Source organism: Mustela nivalis, assembly GCF_964662115.1.
Source record: "Mustela nivalis genome assembly, chromosome: 2".
Taxonomy (NCBI): Eukaryota; Metazoa; Chordata; class Mammalia; order Carnivora; family Mustelidae; genus Mustela; species Mustela nivalis.
The window spans coordinates 124,837,376-124,865,209 of NC_139021.1; the positions used below are offsets into that span (position 1 = coordinate 124,837,376).

Below are 27,834 nucleotides of genomic sequence, written 5' to 3' on the forward strand. Positions count from 1 at the left end.
GCCTCTGCCTTCGGCTCGGGTCATGATCTCAGGATCCTGGGATCAAGCCCCGCATCTCTGCTGAGCAGAGAGCCTGCTTCCTCCTCTCTCCTCCTGCTTCCTCCTCTCTCTCTGCTTGCCTCTCTGCCTACTTGTGATCTCTCTCTCTCTGTCAAATAAATAAAATATTAAAAAAAAGAGTAAGTAAACGTACTTTAAAAAAAAAAAGAAAAAAGAAAAATCAGAAACAATGTCAATCATACAAGCATGTTAAAAAAAATAACACCCCCTAGCATATCTTTAAATGAAGTCTTGTCTTTTAAAAATTCAAAGGTAATGACACCTTTTTAGTGCTAACTAAAAATACACATGATCCAAAATAAACCATTTTTTCATAGAACTGTTATTAGTGAAGCAGTTCCATTACACATGTAAACATTTGAAAATAGTGATGCCTTTGAAATGTAAGGGCACTTAAAGTCAACTCTGTCTGCTTTGTAGTTTAAGACTAACAGAACACTGTATAAATGGTCATCAGTTAAAGTTTAATTACTATTCAATAATTCACTCTTTAAGAAGACAAGGACTTTGATAAATTCTGACCACAGGGAGAGAGATTTCCCTGCCAAAGCACTGCTCTTTCTGTTCCTGGTACAGCGTTCTGACTCAGTTGTTCCTCATTCATGGTAACACAGGTGATTACATTCAAATGGCATTTAACATAAATTGCGCCAAACTGCCCTATAATTTCATTTTGGACTGAATTAATTAACTTCTCAGTAGGTGACTAAGGTGCTGAACACAAGCCTAAAGAAATACTTGACTGCTTAACCTACCTTATATGAATCCTCTCTAATGCAAGGCAGCTTCCATTTTCAATAAACAGGACCAGAAAAATTTACTTAGTAAGATCTTAAAGGGTAAAGATAAGGCACTTAGAATAAATGAAATCAGTTTTCCAAATACATGCACATCCATTTAAAGAAGTCAGGGGGCACTGCAGACAGTTAAAGGAGGATTTAACCAAACTCACCAACCAGAGTTGGCACGCCTGATATTCTGAAAGACTCTACCTTAGGAGGTGTGTGTTTATAATAACAAAATGCCTTCTTTGTCCTTGGCAAGATGTTTAAATAAAAAGCTCACCACTTTGTAGCAAGTAAAAATACTATCTTAATGCTGTTGTAAGTAATTTATGTCCCAGATCTTGAAATGTAAATATAATTTTCTAAGACATTATCTTCAGATCATCAGAATTATCATAATATCATAAAATAACTATTCTTTCTGTTTCTCTAATTATAATATTCTTATCAAGCTCTGACAGCTAACTCTTTGTTTTCAAGTTTATAGTCTTCATATCAGGAAACAAATTAAAAGGACAAACAGGAATGTGAGAAGGCAGCTCATAAAAAGCTGAAATGTCTTTTATTACATGACATATTTTTATCTGTCATAAACTTCCGGTTTAGGAAATGAGAAAACAAATACTTCTTTGACGAACTCCTTGAAAAAGTGTTTAAGTAAGTATTTTTAGATTTTTTTTAACTGTGGAAGGAAGGAAGGAAGGAAGGAAGGGAGTAAGAAGGAAAAAAGGAAGGGAGGGAGCCCCGACTTTGTATTAAACCTTTCGGGGGAAGTGAACTAACATTTAATGAACAGCACGTTAAAGGAAGTGAAGCTGAAGCCTTCAGCCTGCTCCCAAAGGCTCTGTAGCATGCAGGGAGGTGGGCCCCCAGAAATAGCCTGAATAACCGTGGTCCTTGGTCAGGCTTCACATAAATATTTCTAGGAGGAAGGGCCTCAGCTTTGTTCCAGTGTCCCACTGAGGGCACAACTGCTAGGTAGTTTCTCTATGAATAAATTCTATTTCCAGTACACCTTAAATCCTTCTTGATATAATATGCATGAGGAAATGACAAGAATATAATTTGGAAGTTTTAACACTGGTTGTTATAAGGAAGGCTTCGACTAAAAAAAAAATGCTTAGATGCCAGTTTCAGAAACAATTTTGCCTGCAGCATCTTCTAGCTCAATAATTTAGTGGCAATGACAGTCACAAATGCTGTCAAAAACAGCAGTTGAGGTTTAAAAAATAAACAAAAATTCAAACAATAATAGCCTGTAGATTTTAATATTGTCATTTACTGAACTGGCAACCACAACAGAATTTATGAGAGTCTTCTTGTTAGAAAAAAACAAATTAATCGTACCTTTGCAGGTTTTCATGCATGTGATTGTCTCTACAGTCCTCTAAAGGCAGGCACGTGGGGCTTCCTTCTCATCAAATACTATGTCTATCATGGTGTCGACGGTCACAAGAGACCTTTTGTATCATTACTCCCCCGAGTTGCAATTCTTACGAGGAGTCCCCGGCAAACACAAAAGTAACCTGGCAGTTACATCATTCTATATAAATGAAGAAAGACTGCTATCTAAAAATAATGAAAGGCTCCATTTAAATTAATGTTACTTTTTTGTCAAGTGATCATTTTACTTTGTAATAATGTAGTTCTGATCCAAATAGAGTTCTCATGAGCTTTAAAAAGATCTCTAGAGATTATACACAGGGCAGTAATTTAATTCTTATATTTTTATTTCTTGCAATGACATTTAGGGTTCAGTGTGATTTCAGATTTTTTGAGCCGTTGCTGACACCTTATGGAAACTGTTTTATTTGGAAATTCTGATTTGATTTTTAAAACTGTTCAGCTCTTGTTTACAAGAAGCATTATTATTTTTAAAAAGGATTTTTTTGTTCCTTTAAGGTATTCATCCTCTCGCTATTTTATAATCCTGTTTGGGTCACAATGATTAGTTGCTATGGAAATTACCTCCTATGGAAATGATTCCGATGTCATTGTTGTAAGAATATGACTTTTAATGAATAATATCAATAGCAGACATCAACCCTTACTAGAAAAAGGAAATTTAATTAAAATGTTTTAAAAGGATTAATTCTGAAAATTATTTTCATGGCCAACTTTTCTGATATTTTTGAATCAGCCATCTGCTTTTTAAATAAGTATTAAATGAATTTTAAGGTGTTAATCAGCTACTCACTTCCCCAAATTCCAATGTCATAATGGAAATTAGCACCATGCACAGAAAAGTGGAAATAGAGAACATTTCATTTACCTTTTCTCTAAACTAATAAATGTTATGCTTCACTTATGAGAGTTAATGTCAACAGGATTTCAGGGCTCATCAAGGAAACAACTTTGAATAACACATTATGAATTCCCTTTAAAGCGAAGAATTTAATATTCCAAAATTTATCCCAGGAATTTGAAAGGTCAGTGAGTTAACTAGTGAGTTAAACAATAGATGAGAGTCAGTGAACCATTAGATGAGAATTCCAGAATGCTAAGAAGAAATTTTCTTGGGTAGATTCTATAATTTGTGGTTTGAATAAAACTTTTTGAAACATTCCATTAGTATTAAAACTCTCACAATGAGAATATGGCTCATATTTAACACATTTTAAATTACTAGACAGTCTCTCCCCAAAGAAATTTTAATGCCTTCTTCTGCCTAGTGCTTGCTCACTGCTGGCACTAATTTAGGAATAAATTAACCCTTCAAACAATTAGGATATTGTCTGAAACTGCCTCTTGCACTCTACCAGGGAAATCACTTATATTCCAAAGATCAGAAATAAAAGAAAAATCCAATTCTTCATTATAAAGCATTTTTCAGACCCCATAGCTTATTAATTATTGATGTAAGTCACTATCATATTTACCAACATAATTACATATTACTATATCTCTAGTGCTTCTGAATCAAGTCTAACAGTATAGATTTTGTTAAATGCTTTATACATAGTTTTCTATACTTGTGCCTGCAACCATGATCTAGGGTCCAAAATGTCTTTGATAGATTTCTGCCTTGGAGCTGGCACTGGCTTGGCTTCAAAATTGGTTTTAGTGTCTATGTGTTCACTATCATCATTTACATTATTTTTCCTGGCAGGAAGGAGTTTTCGAGGAGCAGCCATCGGTTTCTGTAAGTGATGCATTAGGGTTGATAATTTGGTATCCAAAGGCGAGGTCCAAGATACACTTGTTTTTTCCCAGTTGTCCTTATCCAATTGATCTGGGTTACTCTGTGTTTTTAAGCTGAATGGAGCTTTATCAGAAGGAGGAAGGGGAGCACGTCTTTTTTTCCCTTTCCCATCATGTAGCTGGTTACTTGCAGGAGATAATACCTTTTTCTGGATAACCACTTGATGATTACCATCAAAGAGGCTGGCCCAAAGAGGTGGTGAGGAGTCTTCATGCTGACCAATAAGAAACTGTCCATTTGTCTCTTCAAGTTTTTTTTGTATTGTATCAGTTAAACTTTCAAGTTTTACAGGTGAATCAATGCCTGTAATAATTTTGAGAAAAAGTACATGGGGGAAAAATTCAAAAGCTGTGTACACTTTGAGTTATTGTTTTCTAAATCAGTATCTATAATAATCATCAAAAACACAATGGATCAGCAACTGGTTTAAGTTTAAAAATAACCCTACCAACAGAACCAAAAAAAAAGATCATTCACCATGCACTGCATATGCACACACAAGAGCGCGCGCGCGCGCACACACATACACATAAATACATTCCTAAATAAATGAGTATAAACCAGTTTTCAAAGGAGTGTAGACACATCATAACTTTTTCAATTCTATAGGTTAAATATTTATTAAATAACTTTTCTTAGATTTAAAATTTATTCTGACTTCTAGGTAAGAGGAGATCCCCTTTTTATAAAAGCCTGATATGTAAACCAGGACAAGTGTAACTGGATTAACATCCTTTCCTTTAGACTAGCAAAGTCTCTGTTAATAGGGAAAAATTCCAAAAACAGAAACCCAAGGAAACAGAGTGAAACCCTGATACCCGTTTGGTGATAAGGATGCTGGATGAATTTTTCCTTGGGAAAAAATAAGAGAACAGAGGTAAACATCTGTTAAATGAATCACTGGTTGTATCATTTTTAATCTAACATTTTAAAGTGTATGTAAAGTATATATTGGTCGCAAAAATAGAGTAGAATTTACTGTTGACCTGTGTGTGTTCACAGCACTGTTCGTTCAGGCAGTCCCACAGAGAAATAAATACCCTTCGAAGTGTGGGAAAATGGAATATTAATTAATGAGTCTATAAAGTTAAAATTTTCCAAAGTATTAAACTTAACCAATTTTTTGACCTGAGATGAAAGCTTCCATTTATTAATATTCATTTATCAACATTACTTTAAAACAAATTTAATAAAACATAGAAAAAATTATAGAACATGATTATATTTTAGAATCTCCAAGTTTACATTTTCAGAATTTTCATCAACTACTCAGCTAATATTTATTTTCAGTGCAGCCTTATTCATTTTGAAGCTTTAACATTTTTGTTTGATCTTAAGCATTCAAACTATGAAAAATGTGTATTCATTAATTTTGTATTAATTCATCTATTAAACATGAGTTCCTTAGTCTATAATCATAGTCTTTTTTCATTCATTTTGACTGTGCCTTGAAAATTTTAGCATTTTAATGTCAATAGAATAAGCTGCTTGAGTATGGACAATGTTGTTTTTGTTACCCTGCAGCTTAGAAAAGAAAAACCCCACTTACTCATATCGTGGTAGACTGAGGTCGCCTCTTTTGTCAAGAACAAAGGTGGTTTCCGTGGTGACATAATCTCAATTTTCATAAGTTCTTCACAACAATGCTTCCATTGGCCTAAGAAAGACAGAAAAAGGCAGGCTAGTTTAAAACATAAATGTGAAGACATATACTTCATTTTCAGTAGATATCAACATATTTTTTGCTGTGAAAAATAAGAGGGAATCTATAAAGCATTGCCTTAAGGAAACCACAAAAACCTAGTACTACCCGTAATTCTGAAGTCCCAAGTCTAAGCACTAGAGTAATCTATTTGAAAAATAAAGTTCTGTGCACAGATATAAAAAGCTAAGATCTCTAGGTTATTAAATACTACACTATTTCACTAAATGGTCTAGGAACTAAAATTTCTATTCATGGCAAAAATTTGTACAAGTTCTCTTCTTTTAAATATTAAATAAAAATACCCAGTTCATAAGACAGTTGAAAGGTAAAAATCAACTGAAATAGTTATCTAGAAGGATACAGTGCTTCTCAAAAATGGTGTTAACTTTGAAAATTCTAATTAAGATACAAGAATTGTTTATTTAACAATTATTTCTTCTAATGATTATGCCTTTCGAAATTCATGTAACTAGAAAAATGCTGCATCTTCATTCAAGTAAAAGGTATGTAAGAGCCTATTATAATAAAGACACATCAGTCAAAATTCTAACTGGATCTAATTTATTTTAGGAAGGACACTTTAAATAAAGCCATTAGTCATTTCAAATAAAAAATACTCTTTACGCTGTTTCAATTTTTAAGTTAAAATTTAAGAGTATGAACAATATTAATTTTTCTTTTAGTTATATTTTACTATTTTCATCTTAAAACACTCAGGCTTATTTCTTCTGAGTGGATATAAACTTCAACCATTCCATGTTTATTGCGTGCCTGCATGCTGGATAACAACTGTGCCAGAGACTATGTGTCTCTATATTCATGTTATAAAAGTAGGTTATTGAGCTTCACTGTTCTTATACTCTGTCTTACATCTGTAGAAAAATAAATATAATACACATGTGCCTTTTGGGAATGATTTATGATGTATATTTTTCTTCCTTTTATTATATTCTCAGTCTCCATACTCAATATCCAATTTGGTTATTTTCCATAGTTTAAATAAAAGATATTTCTTGTTTGGTCAAATTATCAATTCATTTTTGTTGTTTTAAATCTAATATATAGCCATGGTTATATGGTAATATGCATAAATTTTAAATCCATCACCTTAAATAGCTAAGAAACATAAAAAACCTTTTAGTATGTTTTATTACAATGCTAAGTATAGAACATGGTAAAAATTTCAAAATAGCCCACATAGCATCTCATAAAGGGAATGAAATCTTGATTTTGAGGCTTCAAAGGTTGCTCTGCAGAATTTAAATCTAGTAGGATCTGAGATCTGATAACTTATTCCTCCCCTCCACTTCCTTTTTTAGATAAATATATAAAAGCCAGCTTTTCCTTCTTGGGGGCAGAAAAAAATAAGGTCTTACTTAATAGAAAAATAATGAAATACTTTGAACTAGAAAACATTTCTCCATCAAATCTTAGGCAAATTACAAAGTATAGCATTTTCTCTTTATTGATAGATGAAAGCTTTTCATTGTTAAACTGGTAGCAGAATACTAATCATGCTGAAGACTGGAATATAAAGCCAAACTATCCCATGCGTTACTGAAGTCAGAGGTACAAGTGTGTTATGTTCACTGGTGAATTTTACAATGGGAACATTTGTTTTATCAGTGACTAAATTAGTATGCACAGTTATACCTGATTCAACATGCTAACCAATATGAAATATTAAACAGCTATGTTGTATTCACATAAAATCTGTATCCTAAAGATGTTTACCACAATAATATTTGCTATAACGTTCCTAGTCAAAATGATCTGTTATCCTAAGCTGCTCAATAACTCAATATTTATATTATTAAATATTTGAAAAAATTTATCTTTGACCCACCATTCTAGCTCTACCTTTCTGATCATCCAAAACAAGTGTCATTACTCTTTTACATGTTTGTTAGCTCTCAAATATTAAAAATTAGCTATGACATCCCCCTTGCCTCCAGCCTCCACTCTTCAGGCTGTCCTTCGGAAGGCCGAACAGACCTAGTGCCATTAATGTTTTCTCATGGTTTTTAATTTTCTCATTCTCCTGATTTCTACTCTTAATCAGAGTTAAGTAATTGAAATTAACTCTAAATATTAAATTGCTCTTAGTTTATTCTGCTCTAAATATCTATGCTCTACTTTGTTCTACACGTCAGATTTCATCTAAGATTACAAGAGGCTACACTTACCACTTACCACTTATAAGTCAGTCTTTAGAATATAAACATTTCCGTCTTTGCTTCATATCATCATATGCAATGAATTCTAAAGTGTAAGTCTAATAGAATTTATACTTTAAAGACCACATAGATTGGCAGATTTTATCCACAAATCACTAAATACTGAAGAAGTAGCCAGATGTAAGAACCTAGTTGTCATCACGTTCTTATTTTGACAGTAATATCACAAGATTTGTATCCCTCCAAATCCCGTATTTTAGCACGATGAATTATTTTACCTAATCTGGCAAATTAAATCACGAGACCATTTAGGAATTGATATCCAGACCATAATAGTCTGCATTTTTACCTCCTTTCACCCCTCATTCCTGTTTTTATACACATAAAAAGTGTAAAATAGCAGAATCACTCCTAAAAATAATATAGTCTTTGTAAGACTCTCTAGAGCAGATCATTTGAGAAAGCAGTTAAAATTTCAGATGTGATCAGCAAAGGAAAGGAAGTTTTTGTCTTTTAAGTTACATGTCTAAGATCAGCTGAAATTAAAAAAAAAAAAAATGTACTGCATGCTGATAAGCATGGAACAAATATTTAAACATTTATTCAGTGCCTAGGGATAGTACTTAAGGAAAACAAGTCCTAAAGAATTCCAGAAGGCTATAGAGGGAGTCCTCTGGATTCCTGCAGTAAACCAGCAATCTCTTCAGGCCTCAATTTTCTCAACTTTAGAGGAGAAGGAAATCATTTCTGCCTTGCTGGGCTGTTGTGAGAAATAAAGGAAGCCATATGGTATGTGGAAGGTAATCAATACATTTAGTTCCCTTCTTTGTCCCCACCCCAACCATCACTATAATAACTTAACCAGGCCACAGACCACAGTAGGCTTATAAAAATTAATCTGAGGACAGCAGGTATTAACTCTTTTATAAAGTTCCCAAAACAGATCTTAAGAAGTCCTAAAATTTCTTCTAGGAGTTGCAGAAACAACTTTCTATCATTAGAAAATGCCTATCTTTCGTAATTCTTTATAAAAAAGCATTCTGAAGACATAAAATACTGGTTGAATCTAACAGTAGGCTTAGTTTGACTAGAAATAGCTGTTATCAATAATCTACATTTTCAATATATGACTTCATTATTTTCTTGTTGATAAAATTCCTCCTTAAATTGAGAATATTAGAACCTCACATATTTTACATAGTAGAACTCTATTATATTACTATCACATTGTTTTTATAATCATGGGCTGTATTACTGAAACTGAAAAACCATATGTATGGTTTTAAAATAAATCTTTGGATGATGTCCAAGATGATATAATGAATCTGGAGTTAACAGAAGGTTACATGAGTCTCCTGTACATTTCAAATTTTAGGATCATCACTAACCTACAGAAGTTTTTTACTACTCAAAAAGTCATATCCCTTTGATCAAACACACTGCCTTAACCAGTTAAAATCCAGTATTTTGAAAAAAATGTGGCCTAATTGTTTTAGGGACAGAGAAATTTAAAAATAACAGGTATTCAAAGGTATAATAAACTACAGTAAGTCAGCCCTGGGAAAAGGTCGAGAGAAAAAGGCATCAATGCACTGATGATATACTGTCATTTTATTCAAGAGCACTAAAAAAATAATCTTGATCCAAACCAAAGGATTATAATTTTAATATTTAGATTGCTTTGTGCATCCTTTCACGCTTCATGAATATATTACTAGTAAATCCAAACACTAACTTACTAAGATCAAAGAAATGTTGCCAGAAGGCTTCCATCCATTTCTGAAGATCTTCTCTATTGTCTGCTACAAAGATATGAGTTACAGCCTGTCCAGCAACAGGGTTGATGACAGAGAAATTATGAATTTTTTTCTTGGTATCCTTATCCATTGCCCGAATTCTGGTTTCCTAAAAATTAGGACAAAATTGGTATTTTACAAGAGAATATTTTTGTAATATTCAAATAAATGTTTTAGTGCTTTGCTACTATACTTACAACAGATGCAATTATAAATCTTGTTGCTGATCACTTAAAATATGTAATTTTGAGAATTTTCAATATTCAGACTCAAACCTATAAAAAATTGCTTTTTATGAAAAATACTGAGTAACATTTCAAAGTATGCTACATAGAGAACTTAAATTACATGAGATTAAAACGTAACCTGTTTTGATCTGTTTAAGTAGGAGTTTGCTGTCTTTTATATACATCTTAAAATTTGCAATAAAACAAGTACAGCATGTCATAACTGTAATGTGAATTATGTTAACTACATTTTCAACAGTAATAAAATAAAAGAATCAGTAAAGTATGTTTGTTATTCTAATATTCAGGCATTATACACAGTGTTATCACTTAAAGCAGTAAAACCATAACTTAGTGTTTACTGCAGCAAAGCAGTTAGGTTTTCGCCATTAACATTTATTTCATATGTAACATTCATTTACAAAGCTCATAGCTAAAGATCCATGAAGTACTATAACCTTCCTGATGGTACCAATTATTTTTTTAAATGCCGAATGCAACCATCAGCAACAAAGGCAATGGTTTCCTTCATGTTGGTAGTTTAAACTTTTTCTGTGTGGTACTAGGTATGACGTTGTGGTGCTTCTCCTGTCTATACGTAGAAAAAGTCTTGTTCCCAAGTCATTCAAGCACTACCACGCCACATGACAACTAGCATCTACATGCAGTCTCCAAGTTTTGGGGAAAGAAGTCTGAAATACAACTATCTATTTATGCAACAGTAAGGATTTGGCTGCTTGGATAATGACGGATAATGTTCTAGAGCAGTGCTGTCTATTAGAAATATGTGAACCACATAGGTAATTTTAAGAGTTTCTAGTAACTATGTTAAGAAGGTAAAATGAAACTGGTGAAAATCATTTTGTATTTATTAATTACATTATTTTAAAATTGTGTTTTTATGTAACCCAACACATCCAAAATATTATTCTAACATGTGAGCAAAAAACATTTTTGAGATATTTTACATTCTTTTTTGTACTAAGTCTCCAAAATCTAGTCTGTCTCTGATACAGCACATCACATTTGGACCAGGCACATTTTAGGTGGTTAACAGCCACTGGTGGCTAATGGCTCCTGTACCAGGTAGAACAGTTCTAGACTCATATGTTTAAACCTACAGTAATGTGTGTAGAAGAATATTTAGCCGGCAGCTTCAAAAGCTGTTTAGGAGTGAGAAGAAATTCCTCACTTCTTGCAGTCTTGAATGAAGAGAGATTCTATGTATAGTCACATCCCAAAACCAACCTACACATACAATGATGTCTATGTGGACATTACAGGAATAGCAAAGAGTTAACCAAGAAACACTGTACATTCCCTGAAGAATGGGTAAATAGGCGGAGGTGAACCCCTGATACACCAGCTCCCCCATCCTCAGTTTGCTGCTTTCTGCAGTTTCAGTTGTCCCCAGTCAACTGCAGTCGAGAAGCAGATGATCTTCCTCCTGACATATGGTCCGAAGGTCAGTAGTAGCCTAACTCCACATCACAGTGCCTGCGCCAATCCCCTCACTTCATCTCAGCACATAGGCATTTTATCATCTCATATTATCACAAGAAGGGTGAGCACAGTACAAGGTACTCTGAGAGACTGAAAGGCTACATTCACATAACCTTTATTATGCATATTGTTAGCATTATTCTATTCGACTCTTAGTTACTGATGTTAATCTCTTACTGTGCCTAATGGGTAAGTTAAACTTTATCAGAGCTCTGTATATATAGGAAAAAACAGTAGAGACAGGGTTCAGTTCTATCCACAGTATCAAGCATCCACTGGGGTCTTGGAACATATTCCCTGAAGATAGGAAGGGGCTACTGTGTACTACAGAAGTTTTTCCTGAAGGAAGGAATTCTTATTCAAGAATCACAAGAGAAAAAAAGTGTATGCTGCATGAAGTGGTAACATAACTTTGAAAGTCTGGAGTATCACAAAAGGTGAGGATTTAGTAACCATCTTAGAGACAGCCTGCCCTGTCAATTTTAAAATGTGGGAATGTGAGTGTCTTCAGAGGGTTATAATGGACTTACGGTCAACACTGTAATTTGAAAGAACAGGGTCTTTTTACAATCCTGTGCCATGGTAATAAACATTGTGAATGAACTCTTTTAAGTAATTATTTATATAATATAAAAACAAACTGGTGTCCTAAATGGCATGAAAATGCATATAATCCATCTCTTTAAATAGAAAGCTTATTACACCAGCAGAGAATGACTTAAGCTCTAGGAAGAATCTTTAATATGCTCTCAATAAGATTTATTGAAGGTTGACTCAGTGGGGGAGGAGGGCAAGAGAACACTCTATTGGTATTAGTATTTTAAAAAAACTGAAATATGAAGTATTCTTGTTGTTGAAATCTTCCTTCTATCCTAGTCTATCTTAATACAAATTTCTGACTACCTTTTGTATACAGGATTAAAATGAATTTAACTTTTAAATAAGGAAAGTGATTTTTATAGATGAATGTGTATATTTTTAATAACACCAAGATATCATTTCAAATGAAAATAGCTATGTAGAAAATATGATGAACTGGATCATTTATATCCTTCTAAGAGAATATAATGCAATAATATAAAAATAGTATACATTATACACTCCATTAGCTCTGAGAACCATAAATACCACTAAATTTTTAAAACATGAGAAGCTTTTAAAAGGTGCAAATGAAACATAAAATAGATCATTTGAATTAACTAACTATATTTTATCACCCTAAATAATTTAACTAATGGGAACTTTTTCAACCAAAAAACTGCATGTCAAAGAAAAAGTCATTAAACAAATAAAGTTTCTGATAATGTCAGAAAGTCTATGCAAGTTGTTTTTCGTTGTGGACAAAGTACCAATAAGAGTGCTTAAAACTGCACTTCTCAAAATAGGAATGGATTAGAAAACACAAGGTGCCTTTTAGGGTATGAAAGCAAGCAGCTTAGGTATTTTTGCTCCCACTCTTTCTACCGCCTAAAATATTGTCTGTCACTCACTGTATTTGAAATATATTTGGAGAATAAATGAATGAGATAGGAGAAAAACAACTCAGATAATGACAATTTCAGGTTGACAGAGTCAGATCCCACAGATGATCCTAATCCTACTCTTTATAGATAAGGACACTGATTTTCTGAAATCAGTTTTCTCTCCAAAGACAGAGTTTTCTGCCCAAACCATTTAGTTTATTTGGAAGGTTTTACAGTCAACTTTTATTGTTTTGTGGATAGATTTGAGACTATTTACTGTGAAATTTTAATCCTTGGCTGGATCTCTTTTTTCAGTCACCATATACGAAACTGCAGCCTTCCTCTGCATGAGATGGTGGGTACTCAGAGAAGGCCAAGTGAAGTCAATAAACCTAAGAAGTCAATTTTATGACAAAATACAGCTAACTCGGAAATCAAAGGAAAGTTTCTTTTAGGTTGGTTGTTAATTATTTTTAATTAAAACTGTACTTCAACCTGTCGATTTCTGTGATACTGGGAAATTACTAAGTCAGAACTAGATTTATAAACCATTTCTTACCTTACCTTTTGACTATATGATCTTTAAAGTCTACTATTACCCAGATTACGGTTTCTAAATACTCTTTACTGCTAAAAGGAATCAGAGATCTTTACAGAGATGGCTGATTTCAGCCTGGCCAAGGAAATGTACGAGATAATCCCAGAACATATTCTCCCAACAGAAATCAAAGATTACTAGGGTTGTATCAAAAGGTCTCAAGAGTCAAACTGAAGAGGCTTTCAGTAGCCAAAGATGGGACCATCTGAACATCAATAACAATGATAATGGATTGATGCATGAAGTCTACATGAATTTGAAGACTATGAAGTCTTTAAATCTATTACTTCAGAATAATATTTAAAATGAACTCACTTGTCACTTTTGAAGGATGCTAAGGGAACCACCTCACTATTTTGGTAACTATTTAAAGTCTTTATTCTGTGTTTCCTATAAGAATTGTACCTCAACCCAATAGGTGACACAGTTGAAATTTCCCAGCTAATAAATGAAGAATATTAAAATATCACCAGTTTGCAATCCCTAATGAAATAAAGGATCTAAACAATGCTCATCTGTGGATGTTAATATGACTAGAAGACTCAGACATATTAAATGTTTCCCAATATGGGGTGTCTGGCTGGTTCTGCTGGTTAAGCATCAAACTCTTGGTATGGGCTCAGGTTATGATCTTGTGGTTGTGAGATCAGCCCCATGTCAGGCTCCACACTCAGTGCAGAGTCTGCTTCAGACTCTCTCTCCCTCTCTCAAAAAAAAAAAAAAATCTTTAAATGCCTCCCAACAAAGTACACAATATTTCCTAAGACATATTGTTACTAACCAACCAACCAACAACCAACCACCCAAAAACAGAAAGGAAAAAGGAAAAAGACAACTCAAAGATGCAGATAACAAAATCCAGACTATGGAAAACTCTGTAGGATAAATGACCCAATTTCTTCAACAAATTGTGTGTGAAAAAGAGAGAGAGAGAGAGAGTGTGTGTGTATGTGTGTGTGTATGACAGACAGAGAGAGAGCGCGAGAGAGAACATGAGGATGCTAGAGCACTCCAACAGATTTAGAGATTTAAGAGACCAAATCAATTAACTGCAATATAAACCCTTATTTCAAAATCCTGATTCAAAAACTAATCTAAAAATTACAAGACTGGGAAATCTGAATACTGAATTCTTGATGATATATTGAAAAACTATATATATGACTATATATTTTTCTAAAGTATAATTGTTAAATTTACAAGTAAAATCATATAGTCTCCAGGATTTGCTTCAAAATAATTCTATGGTGGGGGCAATGTGTGAGGGCAGAAAGAGGTTTATTTCTACCCTTCTCTATATAGATTATCTTTGAATTTTTCCCCTCAAAAATTGAAAATAAAATACAAGTACAAAAAACTAAGCACCTGCTTTCCTACCTATAAGGCAGAGATAGCACTATTTAACTCACAGTTTCCTCATAAACATGTTGTAAGAATAAATGTGTTATTTGAAAGGTGGTTGGTCTAAAGTTTTGTTAATCAGGCATGAAAACAAAATTTTGCTGGCCAAAAACTAGCTTTATACCTTATATATACTCTAATGACAAAGAAAGTATACCTTCACAATATATGGCAAGAAATGTTTGAAATACATAAACCATAACCATAAATTAAACCAAGCTTTAGGAAGGATTAGTATTAGTGCGACATAATTCTTTTCAATTTATGTCTATTAAATCAGATGTAAACTCCTAAAGGAAAAGACTTGTTTAAATAATTATTTTTGCTGTATTTAATGAAGGACAATCTAAATCATTGGTAGGACTGGGACATTAAAGGACTAACATAATCAGAAAAAAAATCCCCTGTGCTTCATAATAATCTTGCTTGCTAGGGTCCATGACAAACATAATGGCTAAAAGCAGTTTCAAGACAATTTAACAAAAGTTTACAACACCAAGTAGTGATACGGATTTGTTTAGCATAACTTTTACTAGTTATTAAAGTGATATATAGTATTTAAAGCAAGAAAAGACTTTTGATCGCAAAAACCCACACTACTTTTCCATCCCACTCCCCACCCCACTGGCAATGGATAAAACTTTAGCTAATAAAATGTTTTCTGCAATGTATAGAGGATTCTATAGTGGCTCTGTTAAATACTCCTGATTGGGAATGTTTTGCTCAAGAACATTAATAGGGAAGTTTTTTTGAAGTTGAAGCAATCACTTTGAAGTAAACCATCCTTTCAAATTTGGATTGAAAAGAGGAGGGGAATAGCTTAGGCTTTTCTTTCCTTAATGTGACTCTTTCCACAGATGGCTCCCTATGAAAATTAATAAACTGACTTAGCTTTATAGGAAATGCTATTTAGAAGAATAAAAATTATAGTTAGAAAACAGATCCTGTGATCAAAATAAGAAACTATTATTTATATACCTTAGCAACTGCAAAATTTATATTTTTACATAATTTTTAAAGTGGCATTAAACAAAATTATTATTTTCTAAATCATGAGAGAAGACAACCAAAAGAAAAAAAATTCTGATTTGTTCTTTAATATTTAACATTATTAAGCATAAAAAGATCTTAGAGACCCAAGATCGAAAATATACTAAAAACTGAAACAAAACCACTATTCTTTAAGTTTTATTTGGTGCTTACCAGCTCTACAGATCAGAAAATACCAAGTTGGCATTTATCAAAGATCTTGTTTATTTGAGAATATACTAATACATGTATCCTTAGAAATTTCCAAAGTAAGCCAAAAAATGAAAACATCTACCTTATATTTAAAAACCAAGTAGTTTAAAACATTGAATAAATGAAAATCTATGAGTTTATCATTAATACGGGAAGAACATAACAGACACAACACTCATTTGCTTCTTCTGGAGGGAGTAATACTGCTCCAATACCTACTGCCAATATCAGTATAAGACCAGTATGTAATACCAACTCCTTACTCTGAAAATTGGTAATTAAAAGTAAGCTTTCATCCTGCCTTTTCAGGAGGGACCGGGATTCATTCCTACTTGATGAAAAAAAGTCCTTCTTTACAAAAGAATGCCAGCTAACACGTGTAGAATGAGGGATATTATGAAAATAACATATGCAATCTCCAGTGTAATAAGCAATTCAGACAAGGGCAATCAGGTCACTAAAACCATTATGTGAAAGACTATTGGACAACAAAGATATTCACACAGTGCCAAACTATCACCTCACTGACTACCTGCTAATAGTAAAGAGGAAAACTTACCTTTATGCTGGAGAGAGTTGGGGGCACCACCTTAACCAAGTCATTAAATGTGACACTGGCAATAATGAGACAACCTGACATCATGTGCCTCTGAACAGAATGCCCTATAAAGTATTTGTCATCACGCATGAAACATGCTTGTAAATTGTGTTTAGAGTGAATCTAATCAAGCCTCTAGACCTAATTTACAGTTTAAGAATGCATAATCCTTGAACATTCCTAGATTGAAAGCAAAAGCTTTTAAAAGGACATCTTAGGGAAAATGGAGAAATGTGAATATGGGCTGGGTTATTAGATGATGTAAGATAATTACTGTTCATTTGGTTAGCTGTGATAATGGTACTGTAATTTCATTTATACACACAAACACACTCACACACTTTCATTTTAGAGTTTCCTATTTTTTATAGTTGCATATTGAAAAATTCAGGGATGAAGTGTCAATGTTGGAGACATATTCAAATGGGTCAGCAAAAAATGTAGGTAAGAGGCTTTATAGGCTGACAGCTATAAGACAAATAAGGTCTGAAAGTGACTATTGTTGATGACTACTGTATAAGTGAAATTTGTGAAGAGAATAGAACTTAAATGTTCTCACAGAAATGATTAAAAAACCTATAATTCAAAGCGTGTAGTAATGATTACACAACCATATATTATTTGTCGAAGTTACCAAATTGTACACTTACAACTGGTAAATTTTATTTTATGTAAGCTATATCATCATAAAACAAATTAAAAACAAAATACAAAGAGCTTCAATTCCCCCCAAGAAGAACACCTAGAGATAAAGCAAACTGGACAGCAAGAGAAACTGCTGAATCCAGGTGGCATGAGTGTCCCTCTAGTATTGTTTCAACTTCTCCATAAATCTGAATCATTGGCTAACTTGAGAAAAAATAATAAGTAAAAAATAATAAGTAAAAAAAAAAAAAAGTAAAAATGACTTTAATAGAAGATATAACTACACAGCATCCAGGCTTACAGAAGAAACAAATAGAATTCTTGATAGAAATAGTCATATTTAAATAAGGAAACCAGGGTGTTTGCTGCTAAAGAACAGTTTTCAAGGTAAATACCCAGTAAATACCCATTTTGAACACAAACGTAGTGATCCGAAGGGGCACATGCACCTGAATGTTTATAGCAGCAATGTCTATAATAGCCAAACTATGGAAAGAACCTAGATGTCCAAACAGATGAATGGATAAAGAAGATGTGGTATATATACAAAGTGGAATACTATGCAGCCATCAAAAGAAATGAAATCTTGCCATTTGCGACGACATGGATGGAACTAGAGGGTATCATGCTTAGCGAAGTAAGTCAATCAGAGAAAGACAACTATCATATGATCTCCCTGATATGAGGAAGTGGAGATGCAACATGGGGGGTTAAGGGGGTAGGAGAAGAATAAATGAAACAAGATGGGATTGGGAGGGAGACAAACCATAAGTGACTCTTAATATCACAAAACAAACGGAGGGTTGCTGGGGGGATGAGGGGTTGGGAGAAGGGGGGTGGGATTATGGACATTGGGGAGGGTATGTGCTATGGTGAGTGCTGTGACGTGTGTAAACCTGGCGATTCACAGACCTGTACCCCTGGGGATAAAAATATATTATATGTTTATAAAAAATTAAAAAAAAACACAGTTTTCAGGTGAATGGAAGGGTTCAAGGGAAACCCGAAGTGGGGGTAGGAACTGCCAACAGGAGTGCTGCTACAGAGAGAGAGCAGGAATCAGCCCCAGAGAAAAATGAAGATAGCAACATCACAACACTAGAGAATGGAACACCTTGGTATCAGTTCAGTCTTTGAGATCAGCGACTAAATTCTATTAACCTTCTCAACCTAACCCTTATTTCATGGTGTAATCTTAAAATCCTCTTTTGTACTTGAGACAAAAGTCATGCACAATGACAATTTATGTCATCAGTCCTCAGGGTCAAATACAGCCCATGTTGTCCCCAAGTCGAAGGTCAAGTCTATACAAATTACTAGATTAATCATTTTCCTGTGAAATTGTAATGGTCAATTGTGAAACCACCACTGGGATTTCTAAATATGGTGATTTCAGTCATTTTAATAATGGAGCTGATTGACTACCAAATCGTATCAGTCACCAGGCCATCAGCTTTTATTACCACAAGGAAAAATGAGTCAACTGAAAAAAGGTCAATTCAGCTGGGCCATGTAAACACTGTTAACTGCTTTTCTGGAATTACACCCTTGTCATCAGACAAGAAAATACAGATACCCTGGCTACAGTAACAGTGGGGTTCCACTATAACTTCCCTCTTACATTTAAATGCTAAAGATTCAACACATATCTATACCATTGCCTAGAGGTAGAAACTGTGGCTTCAGGCTCACAACCTCATTTCAGAGATACTTCTTACTTTCAAAACTTATTCAGAGTGGGTAAGGAGATAGAAAAAAGTCTAATTTTGTCTTCCAGATCTAGTCTAGCAGTATGTCTGTGAGGAAATAGAAAAACAGTGAGCCATATAATTTTACTTACTAGCTAGACAAGTTCTATCTGATCTGTGAGTCTGTTTTTTCACTTATAAAACAGAAATAACATACCTATAAAACAGAGCTGACTTACTGGCTCTGTCTGCCATAAAGGACTGATATGGTAAAATGAATACCTTGAAAAGAGTTTTCAAATAAAATAAATGAATTTTAAAATATCCTTTTTAGATTACATTTTAATTATTTTCAGGATGATTTTTATTCTATTGGGCAACATGTAAGCAAATTCCATTTTTACTACCTAGGTACCTAGTGAAAAACAGTTTAGACAGAATCATCTATGCAGAATTCTTGTCAAAAACATCTACCTGAATCTTATGAAACAATTAGTCAAAAACAGATGTGGGGACTGGCATGGACTTTTCCAAAATGTCAATATAATAAAAGACAAAAAAAGAAAAAGAGGCAGTGAGTGATGGGTCCAATTTAGATAAAAAGGAAACAATCAAAATACATGGTGACCAGCTGCCAATTTGTGGTCCCTGATGGGAGTCTGGGATCAAACAATAAACAAACATTAGAAAGAACACTATAGGGACAATTAGGATAATTTGTTGTTTATATTAGATATTATTTTATCGGCAGTAGATTTTTTGAGTGTGGTAATAATATTATGGTTATAAAAGAAATGTCCTTGTTTTTAGGAGAAATGCTGTGGAAATATTTTAGGGAAGAAACGTTATGCTGTTTGCTACTTACTTTCAAATGGTTCTGAAAAAAAATCTCAAACTACTTAAAGAGAAAGCAAATATGGGAAAATATTAACAACAGCTGAAAAATCCAGGTGAGAAGTATACTGCTGATCATTATTCTATTCTTTCAACTTTTCTGCACATCTGAAATTTTCAAAAGGTAGGGAAAAGTGGATACTGTATAAACAAAACAAAACATTGGCAAGTAATGAAAAAATTATATCCTTTTTCAATAATAAAAATATACTTTCATAAACCTAATTATCTAACCCTAAATAAATTCATCATGTTATAACTTTGATGTTTATTATTTAAGAGTAACAGTAATCTTCCTAATATACAGAACAGATAAATTAAGTTGACTTAATTTAAAGGTCTCACTAAAGAATTTCCGGTAAGAAAAATCAGTATCATTTCTAAAAGCAGGATGGAAACAGACCAAATGTTATTACTGGAAAAGATCAGAGAAATTAACTCAAATCCTTATAGATTAGCAAACTAGTATACATATGTTTCTCAGGACATACAACTTTATGTTTTTTTCAAAAGATAATTTAAAGTCAAGTAGAACATGTACAGTTACAAAAAGAAAAGAACATGTAGTTAACAGATGTGACGACTCATACTTTACCATAGCCTTCAATTCAACCACTCCAAAAGCAAGCAAAGAAAAAGAACTAGAAACAATTAAGTACAAGCTATGGATAGAAAACATGATATTCTGCTCTAGAAATGCCATTAAAGTACTCCAGAGTAGGAATGCCAAAAAGGGTGGGCGGGGGAGGGAGAACAAGGCTTGGATAACAGATGAAGATAAATTTAAGATGATGGGGTAAATGTGTGTGTGTGTGTGTGTGTGTGTGTGTGTTTGCTTTTGTGCATATGTGTGTGGCAGAGGGGGAGGGGTCAGGCTTTCCTGTTTTGACACAAGGATAGACAACTGCCCATCAATCCCATAAGAAAGCAGGAAGTATTCTCAGGAATGTCTTTTCATGGGATCATTTGAATATTAACTACAAAACGTATCGTTGTAACATGAGCTAACAATTTACGTTTATAATCTCTTAAATAAATTCATGAAAAATTTAAATATTAATGTGAAGTTGCATTCTCTGTTTTAAAACGTATTCACTGGTATAGATTTCCAATTACTTTGTTTTCTTAGGAAATATACAGTACTTCCTTTACCAGATAAGCTCTGAAATGGAAGAAAAACAATAAGATTAATTTATCTTTATGAACTGACCTATTTTTTTAACTTTTTATTTTTATTTTTTTAAAGATTTTACTTATTTATTTGGAAGAGTGAGACAGAGATAGCAAGAGAGAGAGAGCACAAGCAGGAAGGAGAGAGAGAAGCAGGATCGCCGCTAAGCAGGGAGCCCTACTCAGTGCTCAATTCCAGGATCCTGGGATCATGACCTGAGATGAAAGTAGATGCTTAACCAACTGAACCACCCATGTACTCCTGAACTAATCTATTTTAGCAGCCCTTCTCTTTTATCCATAAAATGGTAACAATGTGAATTGTATAGAAAAGAACAAACTTTACAAAATGTTGTATCTTTATTTTTAAAATAACATTTTATTTACCTTGTTAATGGACACTACCAAAGCTGGTTCCACTTTAGCTTCAATTTCTTCGGGAGAATAAAAGCAATAGAGTTTACCCCCTCTTAAAACACAATACAACCTTCTCCAACTAATTAGGTTTTCTTCCATTTGCTGAAAAAAATTCAAGAAGCCATTAACCTGAATCATTATTTATCATCATTAAATTCAACAAAATACTTCAATTATTAAAGTTATTAATTAAAAAAAATTTAGATGTGATAGAGTTACCCATTAATTTAGTGTACAGTAAGTCAACAGTTCAAAATCAGAGGAAGTTAATATCACAGAAAGGTTTGAAATTCTCAAAAACATTAAGCAAAATGGAGGCAATGATTACCACATAAATTTTACACACATAAAATCATAAATCAATGCAGTTTTAGAAAAGCTAGTCTATTCAAAATTAGTGCTTAAAATTCCACAGCAATCCATCTAATGATGCAAAAATATATAAAAATAACTCAATATTCAAAATATAATTTTCCCTTACTATTCTCAGAACACTAGAAAATGTTGACTACCCTTTAAGAATGCAAATTTTCTTTCCACTTAATGGAATCTTTAAAAAAAAAGTTATTGATTCATTGAAGCCCATAATTAATTATTTACTGACTATAAATAAGTCTGGTTATAAATAAATCAGGAGTAGGTGGCACAGAGGCAGCTTTGGAAGTCTAGAGACCTAAAACTGTGCCAAAAGCTGTTTGCCAGAAAGGCCTTTCTGTGAAAGGTGTGGAACAGTCCTCATCTGCTTCCACAAGGAGTCCTCTGCAGCTGATTATCCTGTTCCTGCTGTTATGAAGCCGAGGAACCTGGAGAGGTAGCTCCTTAGCCATCAAAACTGCACTGGACCCCTCCCCTTCCCACCTTCTCACCCTCAGCCCCTTCACCCCCCACCCCCATTCTATGTCGAACATGGAGAAAAATACCATTTAAAAGAAGACTTTAAAAAATACTTATTATCGGAAGGCAAAACAATTGCTAGTATATTAAAATCTAGATTGCAGTTATAATTGTACAATATGTAAAGTCCTCCAACCTGCTGATTAAGAAATCCTGCAAATGCATCCTCAGCCATACAAGCTGGCTGCGCGACTAGGCGGCAGCACATGTTGCCATATAAGGGAAGCCAAAATGAAGACTCCTCTATTTAAACAAGATAGAAAATAAAATCCAGTTATAAACATGTTTATTTAAGGTCATTATACATTTTTTTTTCTTTTTGCAATTTTTTTTTTTTTTTTGCTTTACGTAAGAACATATGTAAAGGTTCATCCTACTCAAATACCAGTGCCATAGTTAATGACAAAATCAAATATGAGAAAGTAGACAGGATAATATTAAACTGACAGTTTATAAATGCTTTCACCTAGAATAGACATAGAACTTTTAGTTTCTTGATCTCTCATTTGATCTTAAAGTATTTAATCGATGGAGATAGTTCAGGGCATATAAGTAAACTTACCTTATACAAAAAAAATCTAATAAAATGATTTTTGTACATCAAATTCTACTTTTTGCTCTGATTTTCATTATATTAGCTAGCAAAGTGATCCTCTAAATAAAACATTTCAGAACACAATTTCATGATAATACTTAATAAGCCTTTTGGCTCTTCTTCCCCTTCCCTTACTGAACATTAGGTGGAGCCCACAAAGATGGGCATCTGTGCCTGGGGCTGTGGGAGGAGCTGCAGTGTGCCAGAGGAAGGGGACAGCCAGGCAGGATGAGGGCGAGTAGGAGAGCTGCCAGGCACGAGGTGTCAGAGCCCGAATGGGCTGAGGAAGGTAGATGACCTGGGAAATCTCTCCTCAGGTGTTGCCTGGGGTGGGGGGGTCAAGGCCCAAGCAGAATGAGGAGCATCTACATGGTGTGGCTGCCCAGTGTGAGGTATCAGAGTCCAAAGGATAAGGAGAGTGTACACATTTGGCAGGTGACTCAGCCATGGGAGTCAGAGTTTGAGAGCAGTGAGGACATAATCTATAATTCAGTGACCCAGAACAGTGTGGCAGAGCGCAGTGAGAAGGACATCTGAGAAGAGGCACAGGGCATGGGGTGTCAGAGCACAGGCAGGCTGAGGGGGGGTGTCCACATGGGGCTTAGGAAAGGACAGCCAGGCATGGGAACTTAAATCTTGAGGAAGAACAGGCCTATGTAGGCTGTATAAGCCTCAGCAAGGTAAGGAATGTCCACATGGGGCAAGGGACAACCTAGAATGAAGAGTCAGAGCTCAAGCAAGGAGAAGAGAGCATCCATACAGAGGAGATAGAATGGTTGCTTTCAGGAAGACTGATCAAGGAAAATGCATTAAAGGTAATAGAACACCATTTTCTCTCTGTCAGAAAGAGGAGTTTAAAAATGTGTAGAATGAACTCTGCACTTTGGGGATTAGAACTGGAGGCACTGGTGTGGACTCATGGTTTCCAACATACAGATTAAAAAATATAAGACACCATATGCACATAAGAGTAGCTATGTCCACTGAGAGGGCCTAGGGAAAGCAACAGTAGTGCTCTAATACCAATGAGTGGACCTAGAGCACAGACTATGTCTTCTAAATATTATTTCCTTTACAAAAGAACCGGCATTCCTTGGAGAAATAAGTGGTTCCAAGGTTGGGGCTCAGAAAGTACCTGACAAGCCTGAAATATCTTGTTACACCATAAAGCAAGAACTACTCAATGAATGATGAGAATACTATCAAAAAAACATCAGAACCCATCTTGAATGTGCTCCCATTGGCCAAACTGGAGACAATCTGAACCTTATAATAAACAATATCAACAGAATAAAATAGGAAAACATGAGTCCATACTGATATAAATAAATAAATGAGTAAATAAATCAATGAGTAAACTGAAAGGCCAATAAAAAATACACTTACAGAGTTTCAAGACACTCCCCTCTTCCTCACAAAATAGGTATTAATTGCAAATTTTTACAGTAGAGATGGTGGGTAGACACCACACTAATCAAATGCTCAAAGTGAAAATCATAATCAAATTATATGCCATTTGACAGAATGCAATGAGAACTTAGCATCAATTTCTGCCAAAGATGTATATCCTAAATCTCATCTCAAGAAAACATCAGACAAACCCAAATTTAAGGACTTTCTACAAAATAACTGACCATGATGTTTAAAAATGTCAAGGTTATAAAAGAAAAAAAAAAAAAAAAGACAGAAAAACTGGTCCAGTTTAAAAGAAACTGAAAGAAGCATGATAATTAAATGTAATGTATGATTTGGATGGTTCTGCACTGGATCCTTTTGTCATGAAAGACATTATTGGGACAATAAGCAACATTTTAATAGGGTCTCAGGATTAAATGGTTGTAATGTAGTAATATTCATTTCCTGACTTGGTAAGTGGTAGTGATGTAGTCGATGTCCTGTTAGTAGGAAATACATATTAATATATTTAGGGTAATGGAGAACCATGTAAACAACTTGCTTTCATGTATTTTGAGGGGGAAGATCTTGACATTTGACTTGTAACTTTCAGTAAGTTTACAATTGTTTAAAAAACTTCAAAGAACATTAAGATATTCCTTTCAATGTAGTGTGAGGTAGGCATTGAGCCTTCACATTTACATAAGTCTGTGTGTTAGGGCATAAATAAAAACTCAATATATGACCCTTTGCCCACCCTCAACCACACAAAAATGATTTTCAAAGTTTTTACTGCATCCCTGTTGGTAATGACTATAAAATGGTTAGCCAATGGCTCTCACTATTACTGACCCAAAAGTCTTAACTCTGGGAAATAAAACTTTTTAGGTAAAAATACTATTATATAATATATAGATGCCATGCCAAGGTTTGGCACATCAGTTACATGAAAAAGACCAGCCTAAATGAAGTATACAAAGTAAAACAAAAAAGTTTTTAACAACCTGCTTGTTCATAATTCTACTATAGAATAGAGCACAACAAATTACCTGGCACTATTAAAATCTTTTTTTATTAATATCTTGGTAAAGCTGCTATCATTCAGAAATAAAGGGTTTGACCTGGGAGAAATAAATGCATAAATACAACAAAGACAATGATTCCAAAACACAGGCATAAATAAATAAATATGTGAGCATCTCCCTTCTTAAAATAGGCAGGAAATGAAATAAAAATTGTATATAAGCAGGCATCTGAGTAATACATCTGAAATCAACTTTGTGATTTGTGAATTTAAAGTTTGAAAGTAAATTTCTTTATATAGCAATCCCAGATTTATGAATGCCTTATGTTCCAAATATCGGTAAGCTTGTTGTATTTAAGTTAGGATGTACTTTCCAAAAAAATAGAATCGTAAATGATGATTAGTTTTTCAGATGAGTTCTTAGAATTTATCCAATCAATAATGTGTCTGGAACCTAAATACCACATGTAACAATGGGCTTCTCTGGTAAAATAAGGTTAGGTTTCATAGCATGCAGAGAAAAATAGTTTCTTCCTGAATGCAGTCCTTAAAAAGGGATATTGGGTGTAAAATTCCTTTTTCTACAGACCTCTTACCACATCGCAATCACCTGTCCCTTCTAACCTAGGTTTCTTTACAGTTCAGGACCCCTGTGGAATGAAGCAGAGTCACAGCTGCTTCTCCTGACTTCTGAAAAGAAATATGGCATCTAGGCTAGTCACTTCACTTAGCTGAGTATCAAGTCTTCATTTTTAAAAATACTACCTTCTTAGGTAGGAGGGTTATTGTGAAAACCAAGTTAGATAAAGTGTAAATGGCATCTATCATTATGTCTGTCACACAGTAGCTGCTTCTCGTAATTTCAAATCCAGGGCAGTCTCACTCTCAAAACCACACCCTTTCCATTTTCAGAGCTGCTCCATCCTTGTGCAACATATCTAATCAAATTACTTAATTCTTCTTTTCTAACCAAGGCGGCATTAGAACAAGATGAAACAGGAAGTGAAAAAGCAATTTGACTTTTCACTATTTAAAGATTTTATCTAATTCATTTGTAGTTTCAAATGGGGAACAAAATGGTGTTTAAAAATGACAGCAACAACAAAAACAAAACACAGGCAAGGGAAAGAATCCAGATAACATCTCAGTTCCGTGTGAGTCAATCTTCACAATGTGGTTTCATTGTTTTATAAAAAGCATAAAAATTTCTTGATGATAAAGATATCATTTTAGCTTTTCCTTTCAATGATCAAGAATAATAAAACTGAGTTATAAATTTTTAAAAATCTCGTATTTCCACTTGATTTTATAGACACTGACATAACCTTATTTAGGAAAACCCATTGTATTAACATAGATTTAAAGTAATGAATAAATTTGAGGATGGCTTTTTTCTGAATAAAATTGTTTCCTTTAAGTTACAATATTTCTTCTTTTTCAAATAATGACTGATTTCCAAAATTTTAATTTACACACACTCCTAAGAATATACATATATATTACATAAAGAGGCATAGAGGTTACTATTTCTTAAAATTTTTTTCTGTGGAGCCTCCAAGTTTCAAAGTCAACAGTTTTTGGGTGTTGTTATTTTAAGCATAAGTCTTCTCACAGTCTTTAATGTGTTGGTCTGGATTGTGTTTCTCTAAAACAGAGCCATGCTGCACAGTTCCCATGCTGATCTGCCTTATGAGCATTTTATTAAATAAGAATCTAGTAATATCTTACAGAACACTGAAGGCAACTGAGGAATCACTGCTAAATTAATGCTTCCTTTATGAATTGTATTCCTTTCCACAACTTTTCAGATGATTTGGTTGAAAGAATGGAGCTTTTCATATCAATTCTATTATTCACACATCACAGTGTTTTGAGTCTGTAGGTGCTTTAGCAGTCATCATCCCTGACCAGAAAGCAGAACAAGAAGAGCACAGCCTGTCCTGGATTATTTAAACTCTGGCTCATTCACTTGCTAGCTATATGATATAGCATGTTATGTTCTCTATGCTGCAAGTCACCCATCTATAAAATGTAAATGACAGTAAAATGAGGAACTTGTGAAGGTCACAGAGCTAGCCAGTGGTAGGACTAGAATAAGAGTCCAAGGCTGATGGCTCCACAGTCCAGACTATAAATCATTTCATTGTAATGTTTTTTGACAGATACATCTCACAGATAGTAGGAATGAAAACTGATGTGAAGTGTTTATTTATTTACATTTTGTTGTGATAAGAACACCTAACAGGAGATCTATCCTCTAACCAGATTTCTAGTGCACAATACAGTACTTTTAACAATAGGCAGTAGTACATTGTACAGCAGATCTCTAGGGCTTATCCATCTTGCATACCTGAA

At 33.9% G+C, this 27,834-nt stretch overlaps 1 protein-coding gene across 8 annotated transcripts in view; it reads right to left on the reverse strand.

The window, feature by feature from the left end:
• RTKN2 (rhotekin 2) overlaps positions 1-27,834 on the reverse strand; it is an 81,406-nt gene that overhangs the window by 6,506 nt on the left and 47,066 nt on the right. For 5 of the 8 annotated variants that reach the window (XM_082717838.1, XM_082717837.1, XM_082717840.1 and 2 more), the window contains exons 8-12: positions 22,602-22,708; positions 21,542-21,673; positions 9,669-9,834; positions 5,597-5,704; positions 4,190-4,350 (exon numbers count right to left, since the gene is read on the reverse strand). In XM_082717838.1, the coding sequence (XP_082573964.1) occupies positions 4,190-4,350; positions 5,597-5,704; positions 9,669-9,834; positions 21,542-21,673; positions 22,602-22,708 (674 nt within the window). Of the gene's footprint in view, positions 1-228; positions 4,351-5,596; positions 5,705-9,668; positions 9,835-21,541; positions 21,674-22,601; positions 22,709-27,834 lie in introns of those variants that run through there. The other 3 variants (XM_082717835.1, XM_082717833.1, XM_082717834.1) reach the window with 2 other exon arrangements.